At 39.9% G+C, this 18795-nt stretch overlaps 1 protein-coding gene across 3 annotated transcripts in view; it reads right to left on the bottom strand.

The window, feature by feature from the left end:
• The window catches only part of CD34 (CD34 molecule), a 35242-nt gene extending 16983 nt beyond the window's left edge, over positions 1–18259 (bottom strand). For all 3 annotated transcript variants that reach the window (XM_050954054.1, XM_050954055.1, XM_050954056.1), the window contains exon 1: positions 17972–18259. In XM_050954054.1, the coding sequence (XP_050810011.1) occupies positions 17972–18050 (79 nt within the window). In that variant the 5' untranslated portion in view covers positions 18051–18259. The remainder of the gene's footprint in view (positions 1–17971) is intronic.
• Positions 18260–18795: the final 536 nt, after the last annotated feature.

Raw genomic sequence — 18795 nt, 5'->3', positions numbered from 1 at the left:
TAATCTTGCACAACGTACTGTCAGTATTGAGAAAAACTGGAAGGATTTTGTCATGAGACAATGAAATGATTGGAAAAGCATATAAAGAAGGGAGATAAATTCATTGCAAATAAGAATGACACAAATGTTACAAAGAACCCACTACAAGATAGGCTTCAGGGGCAGGTTGCTCCAGCCAGGGATAGTTTCACAGACCCTACAGCTATTTAGTCAAACAGAAAATGAGCCAGAAATCTGGGTGAGGAGAGAGGGAATCTCAGATCTTCATGGGTACTAATGCCTTGCTCATGTCTCTGTGAGAGTCCATCTACTTCTTGGCCCTGCCACAGGAAATGAGGACAGTTAACCTCATGGCATCATTTTTCACAGTGTTCCCAGGAGGGAGGGTGTGCCAAGCTGCTACAACTCAGACTGAGTTGCACCCTCAGTACTATATTTAGGCTTAGATTTAAAATTGCAACATGAGAAACATACCCTAACAGACAAGAAAAAATCCAAGTGGATAGTAGAACTCAGGGGCCCCAGTCAGGAATCAGGGCCCCATGGTCGTAGGCTCTGTATACAAATAGTAAAATGACAGTCACTGACCCAAAGACCCTATAGTGTAAGTAAAGGACTCACTCTGGAATAGGACTCCTGTCCTATTGAGGGACAGGAACAGTATTTCAAGTAGGACTTGCTAAAATAATAAATAAAATAATGAAAAGATTGATGGATGTGATGCCTTTCATTATAGGATGGAGTAGGATTGACTGGTTAGAACATAAGAGTGGGTGAACTGGGATTCAGTTTCCGCCTTGAGAGCGTATCTGATGGCAAACTGACACTACTCTCAGTCATAGGTGAAAGGCAGAGAAGAATTTTGAGGCTAATGTAAAACTTTCCATGGAAACCCAGAGAGAATTCTACATAATGGGAGATAGTATAGGAGGGCCTTACTACTGACTCCTGAGATTAGGCTTAGTACATACATTCATAGATTCTAAGGCCAGAAGGGACAACTCTGATCATCTAATCTGACCTCCTGTATAAAAAAAGCCAGAGAACTCCCCCAAAATAATTCCTAGAGCAGAGCTTTTAGAATAAACATCCAATCAAGACAATTAAAAAATGTTCAGTGATGGAGAATGCCCCACAACACCCCTGGTAAATTGTTCCCATGGTTAACTACTCTCACTGTTAAAAATTTACACTTTACAATTTACTCTCCATTTGTCTAGCTTCAATTTCCAGCCATTGGATTATATTATACCTTCCTCTGCCAGACAGAAGACACCATTATTATATATTTGTTCCCTATACAGGTACTCATCGACTGGAATCAAGTCACCCCTTAACCTTCTCTTTGTTAAACTAAATAGATTGAGCTCTTTGAATTTCTTTCTCTAAGGCAGGTTTTATAAGCCTTTAATCATTCTTGTGGCTCTTCTCTGAATCTTCTCCAATTTAGCAACATCCTTCTTGTATTGAGGGTACCAGAAATGGACACAGTATTCCAGCAGTGGTCAGATCAGTGTCAAATACAGAGGTAAAATAACCTCTGTACTCCTAGCAGAGATTCCCCTGTTTATGCATCCCAGGATTGCATTAGCTCTCTTGGCCACAGTGTCACACTGGGAGTTCATGTGCAGCTGATTAGCTATATAAAATAGGACAGAATTCACCCAGCAGCACATTCCAGGGAGAAATCAAATATTCCATTTTAATAATCAGTTGGTGTATCCTAAACATAAAAAAAACACTCAACTGCCATGCCAGGATGGATGAAGGGTCCATCTAGTCTGCTATTCTGTCTCCAGTCAAGGCTTGATGGTTCAGAAGAAGGGATAAACCCCTAAAATATAGCCATTTATGCAATACACATGGTAGTGTTCGGCATTAAACACCAACAATCAATTCTATGAGAGTAGCTTCAGAGTGCATCCCCCGAACTTTGAGCTTCACAGACCTTTGGTTCATTACTGAAGTTCAATTCAGGGAAAGTCCTGCAGTCTACAAGGGCTGAAAGGACACTGACATTAAAGGCAGTATGGTTTGTATAGATACTGCATGATTGGCCCACACACTTTTAGCCAAACTGATCTGTTAGCATTAAAATAAAATCAAGGCCCTTGTCCAGCAAAGAGAAGTGCACAGTTAGACCCTTGAACCCACATTCAATAAAGTTGCAGGATTGGAGCAACTTTGTGTCTATGGATTTACTGCAACTCTGCATTCTCACTGAACAAAACATTCAGGCTACATTCCATGGCATCAACAGCATAGGGGAAATTCACAGCGACCCCACACCCTGTCAGATATTTCACACACAGTTCATAGTCTTTCCAACGCATAGGGGCGGCATTAACATCTGAACACTTTGTGTACCTTTTCCTCCTAATGCCTATTTCAGAGTTTCCTTCATGCTGGCAGCCTTAGTATATGGAAATGGCTACAATGAGGTAACTGTGAAATCTATCCTCCATCTGTACCCCCAAAAGAGAGCGAGTACACGCAGTGTTAACGAGTAGACCACAGAACAGCTGCACGCTCTCTCTTAATCCCTTGCTGGCAATGAAGAAGGACCCCTGCTTTATTCATCTGGAGCAGGAAAAAGCACCTGATACACACAGATTGTACCAAGTCAGCTGGTTGCATCTCCATGGTGCTTTCTTAAGTGCTTTGCATGTGCTAACATCACACCTTTAAATATTAGTCTATACAAGACCTGAAAAGGTTTGTGTCATTTTAAAGATATTCTCAGGAAGGAGGAGGTTTTCATAAAGAAGAGATATTTATGTGTAGATATTATTCCAACCAGTTATGTTCTCAAGAAAACTTATATCCTGCATTCTTACTTGTCTTCCAGTTAAGAAGAAAGCATAGATGACAATAAGAAATGTGAGAGGTATTTATTAGAAAACATAATATTGTGAATGTTAGCATTAATGAAATAAGCCAAGCTGCCATCCCTGGATGAAAGTTTTTAGAACAGATACAGCCTGGAAACTGGCAGAGTTGTATATGAAGAAAGAACATGCCTCAGACTTGCTCTGGAATGACTCCATCTAACGGTGAGAAGGAAGTTCAGTCTCCATGGCCCATTCTATTATTATCCTGTCTACTAGCCTGGGGCCAGATTTTCCAAAGAGCTCATCTCCTGTTTACTCACCAGAACAAGTAGCTAGATTTCCAGGAAAGGTTATCATGCTGCATGTGCACTGGGCGGTGAGCACTTTTGAAAGTCTAGCCCCATGGAAGTCTATAGTGATATTCATTTTTCTGTATCCTGCTACCAGCCTCTACACTAACCATTCCCTCATGAAATGCACTTCTTTGACACCTTAAAAGTAGAGATAGGACTGAATTGCACTGTTCAGGGGTGTTTGGATCTAGGGTTTTGGTTTTGGCCAGATTTCTTTTTAAACAAAAGTGATATTCTTTCCAGGAAGGAGCCCAATTCCAAGGAGTTAAATCACTGAGTTTTCTTGATAACAAATCGCAACCAGGAGGTATGATGTCATGCCCAGAATAATAATTAACGTAATGTTAAATCTCTCTTTTTCACATGGCTTTGTGTTTACATGGACATCAGCAGGAAACTTTACCTCATTAAAATGACATAATTCCTTTTACTTGACTTCCCAAAGTGCCATAATCACCCAGACAAACACCTTTGAACTTAGCCAGATGTTTATAAAAATACAAGAGCTGTTTGGCCAAAATCTTTGAACCAACCTATATCATAAAACAAGGACTGGATCTTCCTCCACCTTAATTTGCCTTTGGATTTGCTCAGTTTTATTAAAATGACTCTTTTTCTCCCCTTGCCTCTCCAGCACATGCAACCATTTTAATACAAGAAGCATCAAAGTGTTTTGCAGCTGTAGGACTAAAAAAGTCTCTAACAATGCAGATGGGAACTGGAATACCGCTCCTAAGTGGCATTTGGCTAAAAACCTCGATCATTTATTGCACAGCACATTCTTATTAGTTTTGCAAAACTTATGTAAATTTTATTAAGGACTTGAGAATTAAAGCCAAATGAAACTTTAAGCATGAAGCAATCAAAGTCTAGTAAGGCCAGCAGGGAAGGGAGTGATAACTTAGTTTGTTTGAGAATTCACCTCCAAATTAGTTGTAGGGGACACAATTTCATAAATATTTATTTTATTCACTTTTTTACTACCCTACAACAAAAAAGAGTATCCGTCTAGTACTTCGGTCATCCTTGACAATCTGATAAAACTAATTAATAAACAGACCTGGCATTTAACCCAGATCAAATCAAATAACCCAGCAGCAACATAAACACAACAAAACTTAATTGGCTTATCCTCATCATCCACACCTGAGTTCTGCACCAGTGCTACCCAACCCTACCCAACACCAATCTATTTACAGTAAAGGAACAGACTCAGATAAACAAGGGGCAGTCTCAGCAGTTTGTATCCCATTTTGTAGTATAAGGCAGTTAAATACAGGGTTTTCTTCCTCTCATCTGCATCTTCACAAAGACTAATGTACAACCTGTAGAAGTAGCTGTCTCTTCTATGATGACAATACTAATTAGCCTTTATATAGTACACCTTATCTTCAAATCACTTGACAATCATTTTGTCAAGTTCATCTCTGCTTTAATACTTTTGACTTCTACTAATTAATCCTTACAAAAACCTTGCAGGGTAGGTATTAGCCCAATTCTACAGAGAGACAAACCGAGGCAGAGCTTAAATGACAAAGCCACAAGGGTAGAACCAAAATGAGCAGTTAGGAGTTCCTGGTCCTTTAAGGGTACGTCTACACTTCAATTCAACAGCTCCTTAGCTTGAGCCCCATGAGCCTGAGTCAGCTGGCATGGCCCAGCCACAGGCTTTTAATTGCAGTGTAGACATACTCTAAGACTACACTTCTGCAGTAAAATTATACAGGTACAGTAAGTGCATTGGGTGTCAGTAGGTTGTGATTCAGGACCTGGTGTGTTGGTCGGAATGGGGAAGCAGTGGAGAAAGAGGGCAGAACGGAACTACAACAGTGTGAGCCAGGTTTCAATGTTTGCCTTTCATTAAGCCAACAGCTACAATAAGCAGCACCTTTTGGGACTCTGAGCTACATTACTCATAAAGCTCTAGTTTTACTCCTCTCCAGCCATGTGGCAGGAATTCAAGTGGGTGGAGCTCCCTTTCCTCTGGAAATAGCTGATAAAATCCCCCCCCCACCTTTTTTCCCCTTTTCCACACACTGCCCCAGACAGGATATGGGTGTGGATCTGCAGTCACGAATGACACAAAGAAAAGAGCAAAGAGAATGTGGGAAGGAGGAGGGTTGACAACTCAAACCATTACATCACTGCAGTCAGCCGTGAGCGGAGTCACCCAATCAACACTTAACCCTGCTCAGTCAGAGCCAGTAAAGAGGGATTTTGCTTTGTTTTGTAGCCTGACTTAAGCTGGCTCTTAGATAAGCCACTGACCTTAGGAGCCCGATTTCTCAGGCAGCTTCTGTGATGCTCGTGGCTTGTGTACTTATGACAATCAGCCTTCTAGAAGAAGTTGAACCTGAATTACCATTCCTCCTTGGCCTCACCAATTTTCAGCACTTAACTTTATTTTGCAGGATCTTGGTAAAAGAATATGTACTTGAGGATGATTGCATGCAGAAACAGGTTGACATATGAAGCATAGTGATGCAGCACCCCACTCATGGGTACAAACACATAGTTTGCATGAGGTACAAATACGTACAGAGTCTTGCACTAGTGCACCATCTACAAGTTTTAATACATGCACCAATAGGACAATTCACTGCACTGTTCACCAGTAGTGCATACTTTCCAGCGTATATACATCACCATTCTTGCAGTTAATATTGTAGCCATGTAAAAATCACGTAGAGCTGAATCTTGGCATACAGAAATGTTCCCTAAACGTTAACAAAGGTTTGGTTTGGGTTTGATTCAAGTCCCAGACAAAAGTCTTTATTTTAAACTAACAGGTTTGCCCATCTCTACTGATTCAGCACCATATTATGATCTCTTGATCTACCCCTTTGATGGTGTAGCTGGAATGTACAAACCAAAGTAACCAACCTCCCAAATCATTTTTAAACCACCTGTATCTCAATTGTTTTTAGCTCTTAAAAATAAACCAGAAAGGCCAGTAGATATTCTGGACAAATATTTTCCACTTAGCAGCTTTCACTCAGAAGGATCCCAAGATATAATGCAAGTTATATTTACATACAGCAGCGGCTGAAATGCAGCAGTTCCTGGGATGCACAGCACCCTTGTACACCCTTGTGGGTAAGGGACATTTTGGCTTCTGACTCTAAGGCTAATGCTATGTCTACACTACAGCCAGGACTGATGCTCTGAGATCGATCCACCAGTGGTCAATTTAGCAGGTCTAGTGAAGACCCACTAAATCAACCACAGATCGCTCTCCAGTCGACCCCTGTACTCTACCCCCGACGAGAAGAGTAAGGTAAGTCGATGGGAAAATTTCTCCCATTGACCCCCATGGTGTAGACCCTGCAGTAACTTGATCTCCGGTAAGTTGACTCCAACTACGTTATTCACATAGCTGGAGCTGTATAGTGTGAAAGTAGAATGAATTATATTGTGAAAATAGAAAGGATTAAAGAAATGCTGTCTGTACCTTTAAGAAAAACTGTTGGAATGCTGCAATCCAGGTGTCAGGAATACAGACATTCACATAGAACAATTGCACCATTTAAGGGCAATTGGTGAAGTATTAGCCTCAGATCCATAAAGAGTTAGTAAGGAAGTAGGATATGCATGCTGTGCCCCAGGTGAATTTTACAGTTTTGTTTTCTTTGTTCCTTTGTCTGATTCCCGCTCTTTTATCTGTATAAATAAGACTGTTTTGGCCTTGCATGGCCGCTCACATATTCTGAATGTTATTGGCAGAGCGCTGTGCTAATAAAACAGAGTGGTCTGACAAATTGTGAGTCCTGATTCTAACTTTGACAATTTGGAGGTTCCACCGAGATGGCAACCGTCTTCACTGGGGCTGTGTGATTCCTGACTGTTTTTGTGGGATGACCGTGGCAGCCGGCACCTGGGCATTTGGCCCAAGCGGTCCCCCACTAGAGCGGAAAGGCGCACAGCCACAGTGAGGTCTACGCCATCGAACCTGTTGGTTCCCACTCTGTTCTGGTAGGGATCCCGGGATCTGACATCAGGAATGTGGTCAGGTAATTATTTCTGTGTTTTGTCCGGACTGAGGACTGTCCTGTCTCTGTGTCTATCTGTCCTCATGTGGAGTGTTTGAGTCTGGGTGCCGTCTCTGTCTGGGGATCGGCCGACCAAGGGGTTCCTGTCCCCACGGTCTGAGTGAGTGAAATCTGCACAATTGCAGCCGCACCACACCTTGGGTAAACCCCTTAGTGTGAAAGCAAGGGCAATTGAGGCAGTAGCCTGTGGGCTCCTTTTATGTGTTGCAGCAGGCATCGCTCTGACGAACCTGAATTTCCTTCTTGTGTGATTGGTGTGTGAAAGTCCTCCTGTACTGGTAACCAGACGTCTAAGTCGGGACAGTTCCCTAAATGAACGCCGGCTCATTTTATGTATTTAGGATGGGTCCAGACTCCTGTAAAAAGGGTCAAGACTCCTGTAAATTTCTGGGAAAATGGTCTAGGCTAACTCAGGGGGATCTCAAAACTCAGTGGCCACTGTTAAAATCTTGGAACAAAGACTGAGTGGACGTCTTAAAGGACAAACTCGGCCAACCTAAAACTAAATTGGCTAAAGGAGAGGTTAATTGTTTCATGCAGTGGTAGGAAGAGGCAAATCATAGGTGGACAAAATCAAAACTGGCCTCTCTCACTTATTCAAATAATAAGTTAAAAGCTTTATTAAAAGCCTCCTCTCCCACCACTAGACCGAGCGCTCCCCTTTACCCCGTTCTCCAAACCCCGGATCGATCCAAACCCCTTCATACTCCCATCTCATTGTAAAAAGGACAAAAAGTCCCTTGTTCTGTTCCCCTTTGTTGTCTGCCTCAGAAACTGATTCTTTATAATGTCCCACTACCAATTCAGCAAGGTTGGGGGCGGGGGGGGCCTCCTCAACTAGCCCCCACCCTTCCTGGTCCCTTTCCTTGAACATTTCTTTCAAAACTGTGAAATGACCACAATATCATTCACAAATGGTTCATTGAAAAAAGCAGGATCGGGCCCAGACAAGCAGGCAAGCAACAGAAAAGAAACAGGTTGAAAGCCCTAAGGAGTAAAAAAAGGTAGTAAGTGCAGGCATGAACCCCTGGAACAATACTTAAAAGGGTGAAATCTAAGGTCATAAAGGTGTCATTTTGGAACATAAACAAGTGATTTAAGAAAAGAGAGTGAAAAGTTAACTATAGAGGCTGGAGAGAATTAAGCAGTTAAACTTTGTGGAAAATGTTAAAAAGGACCATGTTAAAGAGAGAGAATTCTTGGTTTCTTTGCAGACATTCTGAAGGGAAAATGGGCCCTTTTCCAGAAGAGTGCCTGTAAATAATCCTTATATATATACAGCTGTGCAAAAACAAAGCAGTGTAAAAAAAAAATGTTAAGGAAAAGAAAATGTGTATGTATCTATTTGTCTGTGTATGTAAAGTTCTAAGAATCTAAACCAACACATCTGGTTTGTAAAACTACTGTTTTGTAGGTGTAAGATAAATTGATTTTGTTTTTGTTTTTAATGCCACTAAAAATTCATTTGACTCTTTGATTCAAAGTTGCAAAACTGACAGACCTTTTTGCAAGACACAGGTAATTAGTGTTGTTTGGCTTTGGGATTTAGCATTTAACCCTAAAGGGGTAACTTGATTCTTTACAAAAATTAAAATGTTTTTAAATAAAGACCAAGTCATGGCTGCAATAGGGCAGTCAGAATCAGGAGAATAGGTAGAGATTCTGGAGTCTTTTTGTTTGGTTGGTTTGGTTTTTTTGTAACAATAGCAGATAAGAGCTGTAATGACAGAATAAGAAGTTAACAGTGACCCTCTGAAGCAACAGCAGAGGTGAGGTGCACAAAACAAAAAGAAGCAATGTTAAAAACACTGAGCCTTAAAATGACTATGTGTAATCAGACTGTCACTTTAATAAAAGTACATGAAAACTCTGTAAAAACAAAACAAAGTTATACCTTATGTAAAAATTAATATGGCTAATGTTTTTGAAAAGTTATAGTATAGAAAGAATGTGCATTTTCCGTAGGACATGTGCAGCGTATATTGTAGAAAGGGATGTAAAAAAAAAATGCAAATGAAACATGCTGCTGAATTAAAATCCTATTAGGGCTCCAAAAAGAGCCGCAATAGGCTGTGTTTTCTTTTTCAGATCCCTGTGTGTTAAAACAGAGTCTCTGAGCTCTGCTGATGGCTTTGAATCCAAAAGCCTAGCCTGTGTTGATGCAAATTACCTAACTGATAAAGAAAGGTGAAAACTGCCAGCACAAACGAAGCTGCAAATAAAGAACATACCTGGTCAGCAAACAAACTGCCTACATAAAAGGCATGGTATAACAAGATACCTTTAATAAATTTGATGCTAATGTTACTGTTAATATTAAACATTAAAATAACTTTAATGTTAGTGAGTACCCCTGTAACAACTTGTAGTGTGTATGATTTTTGGAAAAATCCTTTAAAGTAATATGGTAATGATGCTTCTCAGCTATTACCTGTGAATAAACTTAAAGCTTAACACAGCAGGGAAAACATTACAAACTTGGTCTGCTATATAAGAGGCAAAACTTGAGGTACACCACCTCATGAATTTAATAACTAAACAGTGAAATAATTTTTGCATAACCCTTAAAATGTAGAAGCCATTAACACCTGGCCTGCCTATTTAAAAAAAAAAAAAAAAAAAAAAAAACACACACAGGAAAATATGGGGGTAATTCCTCTGTTTTGCCTGCAGTCAGGAAGGGTATTTGTAAAAGAATGAAATCTTTAAGCAATAATCAATGCCACCCCAAAAGGGGTAGAAAACTGTTCTTTTTGTCTTTCAGATAATCCAAAGTACTGTATAATGGACTATGTGTATGTGTTAATTCTTGGGGAAAAGTGTTTAAAAAGTGCTAGCAACCCACCAGAAGACAAATGTAAATGTAATGTAAGTACTGTGTTTACCAATAATCACATTTACTATTTGCCACAACAACAACAACAAAAGAGTCTCCGCTTACTGTAAGCACTGATTTAGCTGAGTTCTCTATCAACCTTGGCATTAAATGGCAAACAGTTACCAATCATCTGTTAAAAGGTAAAAAGGTAACATGGCTCCTAAAAAAAATAAAAACAAAAATGTGGAAAACTGAACTATTCATATTATACACGCAAATGGGAACATGTTAAAAATTGCCACTGCATAAAAGCATAACAGCTTACCATTGGTATAACATTTTCTGGATGGTCTCCCACAACTACTGGCATACTAATATTACTACCCTAATTGTTTTTGGTTTTACATTGTATGTGTTTAATTGAAATGTTTAAAATGTGCTGGTGGATAAAACAAATGTATGTAAAGCTAAAGCCACAGGCCCAAATCACCTCCCAGTATTTTCTATTACGTGGACTAAATAAGAAGTGACACTGGCGATTAATAATCTTAGTGTCAAAAGGGGGATATGTAGGAGCAGGATTTTATAATATCCCATAAGAATTAAAGTATAATTTGATTTCATCCTGCTAGTCACTATTTTTAAATAGCAGAAAGAAATGACCCCCTGGGACTATAGGATTCTGTTTTCCCATATGCATTACAAATTGGGCCCTCTCTAACTCTTTGTTTTAAGATTTAGGTAGTAAGAGACAGGATTCTCTATTGTGTCTGTGTTAAGTAAATTAGAGAAACATTGAAGGCCTGGGTCTCAATGTAAACTGTCTTAGTTATCAATTGTAAAACTTAGCAAGGTTTAATTTGCAATGTTTTTTTTGTTCAATATAAAATACTACTGTTTGTATTCTCAAATCTATTTGTGTGAATGAGGAATGTATGCATCAGGACAAGATAAGGTGTGAAGGCCATTGTTATAGCCAGAGTCAAGGGACGGCTGTTAAACTGTCTGGCATCTCAGAGTGGATACATGCTTCGCAGTGTAAGAATGCACCACCCCAGTGAACCAACCACCACCTCAGGACCACGCAGAGTCAATTTTTTTGACTCCAGAAGACGACGTAGAGGAACAGCCTGCAATACCTTACAATCTACGCTCTCGTAAGGGTTGCCAGAAGCAGATGACTACATAAAGCAAGGCCCAAAAAGAAGCAGTAGTGAGCCGAGCGCCTGCTGCCTGGTGGACATAAAACTGTGAGTGCAGTTCCCTCAGTTGAGGTTGTCAGAACCAGAAGGGCCTTGCCTCCAACATGCAGCTCTAGTAGCGCCTGTTCCTCAGCTGCTGGTATCTTAAGGTCTGGGGTGCACACAATGACAATTCTTTTATCCAGCAGCAAGTGTGGATAGCTCAGACCCTTATTATTTCTAAATGCTGGGTCTGCAGCCACATCCCAGCCCACTCTCAAACTGGTGTTCCTGTCCTGGCTATCCCACTCAATTCCCCAGACCTCACTGGAGGACCTTGTCTGTTTAACACAATATGGAACAGTAATGACACCTGGGAAGAGGCTATTGGCAGTTCCTTTACCCCACTTGGGGGAGCAATACACCAGGCAAAAAGGCTCCTAAGTAGTTAAATAATGGCAAATAAAACCAGAGAAAGTTTAAGAGCCCTGGCCAAGGAAACAGAGGCGATCGTCAGGCATTGGACATAGTGCTCGTGGCCAAAGGAGGGACCTGTGCTCTCACTGGAAAACAATGTTGTATGTTTATACAATACCAATAAGGTAATAGATCGCTATAGCCACTTAGAACAAATCGCATATCTTCCTCATGAAGAGCTGAGTTCTTTATGGAAGTGGCTAAGTAACCTGTTCAATTTTTCTGGTATAGGAAACTGGTTGTTTCAGGGAGCCCTAACTATCCTGTTTGGAATCTTAGTGATTTTTGTATGCTTTCAGTTAATCTGTTGTATCCAGAATTGTGTCACCCAGATGGCTGCCCCAAAACAGAGTGCTAATATAATGATTTTGAATATCACTGATGAACAAAAAGATAAGAAACGGTTAATTTGTGGAACCCAGTAATTGTTGGTCATGGCGTGCGCTTGACCAAAAGGAGGGATTGTGAAAGTAGAATGAATTATATTGTGAAAATAGAAAGGATTAAAGAAATGCTGTCTGTACCTTTAAGAAAAACTGTTGGAATGCTGCAATCCAGGTGTCAGGAATACAGACATTCACATAGAACAATTGCACCATTTAAGGGCAATTGGTGAAGTATTAGCCTCAGATCCATAAAGAGTTAGTAAGGAAGTAGGATATGCATGCTGTGCCCCAGGTGAATTTTACAGTTTTGTTTTCTTTGTTCCTTTGTCTGATTCCCGCTCTTTTATCTGTATAAATAAGACTGTTTTGGCCTTGCATGGCCGCTCACATATTCTGAATGTTATTGGCAGAGCGCTGTGCTAATAAAACAGAGTGGTCTGACAAATTGTGAGTCCTGATTCTAACTTTGACAATAGCATAGGTCAACTTATTGTGGTAGTGTAGACATAGCCTTAGGCAAAGCTCAAATGAGAGGATAGATGGTTTTGAGGGAACTCAGGAGAAAAGGGTTCTACTCCTGCCTCTGCCACGGGCCCACTCTGTGACTGTGGATGAATCACTTTGGGATTAATTTTCAAAAGTGCTCAGACTGTGTGGTTCAAAGATTTTAAAACTCCATAGGTTGACATGGTGCTGGGAATGCATCCAACTAGCTTAGCTATGAAATGTAGCCCAGCTGCCAAATATCAGCTCACAATAGTGTTACTTAGTTCTTATATAGTGCTTTTCATACATAAACATCACACATTTTGCAAAAAGGTATCATTATCCCCATTTTACAAATAGGGAATTTGAAGCATCAAGTTGAAATAACTGGCTCACGATAACAAAACAGGTTAGTGGCAAAGCCAGGAATAGACCCCTAAGTACAATATCTAAAATGTATGAAAAGCAGTTCTTGGAAAGACTATAAATTGTTATAGGAATAAATCTGAATTATAGTTTAACATTTAGATTAGACAAGTACTGAATCACTCCTTATTAGCCTTCAAGTAATGTGTTTCATCATTCTGGATTTGCTTTTACCCTGAACCTATTCTAATCTTACTTCAGAGTCTGAAAAGATATGTCAACAAATTTTCCGTTGCAACAGCATAGAGCTGCTCTGTTTTCATTTACTATATGTCAATGGGAAAGAGGGAATTCTCAGCTTGCTATACAAGCCAATTTGTACATAGCTCTTGAAAGGCATCCTTCTATTGTCTAGCACGGAAGTGGAGAAATGTTGCTGGGAAACAAGATTAAAAGTCAAGGGAGAGATCAGAAAGGAAATTGATTAGAAGATGTTTGCTTTGTTAAAGTTGTGCATCTGAGCTGGGTCGTGACCCCAAGAGGTTCCGAACACCTACAGCTCAGAGGTCAGTAACAAGTTGCAGGTCTTCAGAATTATGCAGGGACCAACACTTAACTATGATGTGACAGACAAATTGTTCCTTCCTTAATGAACATGATTTTAAACAAGCTGGGGACAGTCCTATTCCAGCACCATCACAGATTAGGAAGCAAGGTGATGGAACATTTTCTAGTGGAATAACCGCCTTTACATCACTACAGCACCTACTGCAGAAGGTGTGTCTTTCTTTCTCCCATTAATCAACCTAGGTACTTATCTAGCCCATTGGAACAACATGAGTTCTGCATTATGCGCACATAGGTGCAAGAACATGCTGAGTTGTAAATATACAATTGAAGTTACTGTTTTCTTATTCTAAAGAATATGTGAATTGTTTCACTCTCAATTGATGTTTTCATAGATATTATGGTACCAAATCTCAATTCTCTCTCTTTGGTAAAGATCCTGCTGCAATGCACGAAGAGATAAGAAGCTGGTTATAGTTAGTTTGGTGGTATTGGGCGAGACAGACAGGCTCTCCAGAGTTACTATCCATTTCCAGGGAAGAGAGATTAGCTTAGTTGTGGACTACAGGTGACTTGGTTGGAGGCTGCATGCCACTGACTCTTAGAGACCCTTTGCTGACAGACCCATGGTATACAATAGAGTGATTTTGGAGAAGTCTGTCAGTGCATACGAGCACAAACTTTTCACATGGTTTGTGATTTTATTGCAGTGCTAGAACTTGGGCAAATTTCAGTGAGAGGTTGAGCAAATTGGAATGGGCTGGGGCCTGAATTTCAGGTAGAAATAAAGTGAAATTGAATGAGTTTGACCCCAAGCCAGGTGTTTTGGGATTTGTTCGGTGGTTTCTGTGACACTCTGCACCCCATATTCACCATAGTAATATGATTATGATATAATTATGTGGCATCTGGTACAAGGTATGCCTTGTAAGGTATCATTCTAAAAGTCTTGATCTGTTGAACATTATCTTGTTGGATTGTATGCGTTATCATTGTATGCAAAGTTACAGAGTTTTGCTATATACTGTAGGTGTTACTGAAAGATGTTGTGAAGTTGAAAACACCCACAGCTAGCCTTTCAGGTACAACAATGAAGAAGCTAGATAGTGCTAATCATCCATCAGCAAAGACAATTGACCTTGGAAAATGTTTATCCTCACCAAAGAACGTTTCAGCCAGCCTATGAGTAATGGATGCTATGACTCAGCAAGGCATGCAAGGGCATGTGACCAGACCACATGACACTGAACTCCATTTTGGTACCTGTATTTTTCTACAAGCTGGGCTGAGAACTTAGCTTGGAACAAAGGGTTCCCACCATATGGAAAAACTATATAAGGTGGGAAGCGTCATCACCTCTTGGCCTCACTTCCCACACAAGAGAACTCCTGGAAACATCTAAGGATCAAAGACTGAACAGGGGAAAGTGCTGGTCCCAGGCTAATGGGATTTCTAGCTGTGTATGGAAATTTGGTGAACTGCTTCTATCACCAGTAAGGGTGGGAGATTGCTAATTCAAATCCTATCTATCTAATAAATTAGGCTTAGTTTGCATTTTTTGTTTATTTGATAGATAAACTTGTTTTAAGTGATATCAAACGGCTCAAAGCAGATTATTAACTACAGTAAAATAGATTAAAAGTGATTATATGTTTTATCTTAGCCAATGAGTCTTTAAGTGAAGTGTCTGGGAAAATCTCAGCTTGGTTAACACAGGCTGGTTTTTCATATCTTTCCCATATCAAGGGGGAAGTGAACTACATTAGTGAACTTGCATTGCACAGATCCCTGTGCAATGCAAGCTCATTCTGGGTTTATATTCCAGCAGGGGTGCAAGCCTAGGGAGCTGGGAAATTGTGCTCCATTATGAATCTATGAGAGGCTTAAGTAAGGCACTCAGTTGGGTGTGTGGTGCCACCTGCTGTCGTGTTGGGTGATAACAGGGCCTGGAGAGGCTGGCTGAATCACCAGCAGAGCAATGTGAGAGAGAGACCAGCCCTGCTAATTGTTAGAGGGCACAGCGGCTCCAATTGCTCCAGACTGCATCCTGGGGGTAACAACCTGTCACAGGTTCCCAGACCTTTATCTCCTCCTGACCAAAAAGGTTTGTTTGTATGAATCCCTGCAAATTACCAAATTTTGCACAGCACCTGCTATAAAAGTCTTCCTAAATGAAAATAAGGCCTTAGGAGCAGCTTATTGTGATAACAAGTGACTAGAAGGGCTAAGAAAGGAGGAAGGGAAAACAACTTGTAGAAATAAAAGATGTGCAATAGAGCTGGTGCTTAGGTGCTTGAAAATTGATGGCCAGAACCACTTCCTTCGCAGTAACTGGTTTATAAACTCATGCCATTGAGTTTATATATTCTTCTAGTTTGTGGACACCTGAAAAAGCTCATGTACTAGAAGCCACCAAAAAAGCAGCATTATCTATGGAGTAAGGTAAGGAACTAGGATATAGAGTTCCTGGGTTCTGTTTTAACCTGTATAACTGATTCACTGTGGAACCTTGAAACATGTCACCTAGGGACTTATTTCACAGGTGCTAGACACTCTCAGCTCCAGTAGAAGTCAACGAGAAAAGCAAGTGTTCAGAATCTCTGAAAATCATGCCCTTAATCTCTCTGTGCTTTATTTTACTCTAATATAGAATGGAAATAATACTTTTCTATCTCACTGGGGTGTTCAGAAACTTACAGACGTGAAGGTCAGAAGGCACCATTATAATCATGTAGTCCAATCTCTGGCACATTCCAGGTCATAGAACCTCACACCCCTATTTTTGTAGTAGTGGGCCCACAGTCATTGGCTGAGTCACTGCAGTCCTCAAATCTTGATTTAAAGACTTCAAATTACAGAGAATCCACCATTTACTCTAGTTTGAATCAGCAAGTGACCCATGACCCATGTTACAGAGAAAGGCAAACCACCCTCAAGGTCTCTGTCAATCTGATTTGGGGAATTCCTTCTTGACCCTAAATATGACCATCAGTATGTGGGCAAGACCAACCAGCCAGACATGTGGGAAACTAATTAACTGTTTGCAAAGCACTGCAATATCCTGTACAAGTGCAGAGTATTGGCATGGCTAATAAAAGGTATCATTTTACAGTATGTGCTTTTTCTCTCAAAGTCCATTACAGATGCAAAATTAAAAAATGACCCACCAACCCACCCACCCACCTTCACTCCCAAATCCTATCACTTGATAATTTTGCCTTTACCTTTTTTCAACTCACAAGTGACTCAAATTTCTAATTCCAGATGTATGCTGTTGCACAAAAGCCTTGCTTACTACACACCTCAGACATTCATACAATGCTAAAACACACTTTAAAGGTTTCTTCATACTGCACTTTCTGTAAGTGCATACTAAAGTGTGAGATGAAATGGCTCAAATGAGCAATATGTCATGCCAGCTTGATAGAGGAGTGAACCTGATCCTTTTTTAAATATTAGCAATGAAACAAGAGACAGAAGAGCACAATGTAACTGATTATTTAAGAGGATCTACTATCTCACATTTCATTGATAAAGGGGAATATAAAGTAGGTTGGATACCTACAGGATCTTGGATGTTATTCTAATACAGCATATAGAATATTCAGACAAAAATGTTCCCTTATAATTTATTACACCAATCTTCATTAGGATTACGATTTTTGGTTTTAGATTAAATACATGAAAATCTATTGAAAAGTTAAATATTGCTTAAAAAACCTAAAACCCAACAAACAAAACACCCTACACAAAACAAAAACTTACACACCAAAAATCCTCCCTCTCTCTCTCTCTCTCTCTCTGTTTTTTTTTCCCCTGTGCTGAGTGTTACTTGTGGAATTAAGAAGGGTGGAGGATTCCCCATAGTCATAAGTAGTTCATCTGAGGAAGCAAAGGTTTTTTTTGGAAGCGGGCAGATTTTTTATAATACTGGGTATTGTAGTTACACTTGTTTTTTAAATAAGTGTTTAATTCCTATAAAATAGTCATCACAAATTAGAAACCTCTGTCCTTTTAGGCTAATGCAGAGCAACAAATGACACACATTCATTAGAGGTACTCTGTACATTTACATCTTCCTTATAACATGGTTTCTAATGGGTTGCTTTCATATCTTGGTTCCCAACTCTTCTTAAAGCTGTAATAATTTCTGCTCAGAACACTCATTTTTGGCTGTTTTGGGGAAGACGGCCTCAGGAAGTGTACTTCCTCTACATATAACGTCCTCAATATAATGCTCTCCACATAAGTCTGCTCCAATTTTATTGAACATACATTATATCACACTTACAGTACACTCACTCTTTTCCCTACCTTGCTATCCAAGGAGCAGTAGTACAGAAGGGTATTTCCCTATGCATTATTTCGCCTCCACCCTACCTCAACCCCCGCTACTCTATTTTGTGCTTAACGCATTTAGTAGCCATAAATGTAGCCTTTTAATGTTTAATACTCACCCATTAAGCTCAGAACGTAGAACACTGTCCAGAAAAGCTGCTTCCTCTTCATTGCTTTTAAACTCCCCAGTAACAACATCCCTGCTGATTACTTACGAGCAAAACTGGATATTACTTTAGTACTCTTGGGTTTTTAAGTTCTGCTGCAGCTCTGTTGAGACTGTGTGCAGCTCCCCTTCAGTTCAAATCTTTGAGGCCAGTAACATGTGGGGTGGAATTCCCTTGCACGGGTTATGCTTGTGGTTCCAAATTATGAGGTGGAGTTTGTCCAAAGTGTGATCTAGCTTTAAATAGTTCATAGCAATCTCACTATCACATTGTTAACTTTTTCCCCTCCCCTATATCCTTTTTTTTTTTTTTTTTTTTTTTTTTTTTTTACATAACACGCTTAACTCTTTCATGGAAGCTGCTTCCTTTCGCTTTAAAAATGAAGAGAGATATACAATTTGCATTATACTGAAAGTGAGCATAATATGGTTTGTGTAATTAAAGTAAAATTCCCCTTTTACCCTGAATTAGTATAACTTAAAAGCAGTATAAAAATATGAAATTATATATCCACCCACACCCATCCCTGTATGGTAATATTGCAGGAACCTTGAAGGCTTTTAGAATCTGGGATTTTTTGAGTAATTAAATTAAGAATGAACCTGGTGCCAAACCCATCACTGACTGAAATAGGAACAATGTTGTTTATTTCAATACTGAATTCACTTAGGCCAGCAGTGAACATGGTTCACAGATGAAAGGGCTTTGAAACTTATGGTCAGTGTTGGGACTGAGTAACTTATAGATAAAAACAAGTTCTAAAGCCTTGGAGGGAG

The sequence above is a fragment of the Gopherus flavomarginatus genome, chromosome 5 (assembly GCF_025201925.1).
Source record: "Gopherus flavomarginatus isolate rGopFla2 chromosome 5, rGopFla2.mat.asm, whole genome shotgun sequence".
Classification (NCBI taxonomy): Eukaryota; Metazoa; Chordata; order Testudines; family Testudinidae; genus Gopherus; species Gopherus flavomarginatus.
This window is presented reverse-complemented; position numbering and strand designations above follow the sequence as displayed.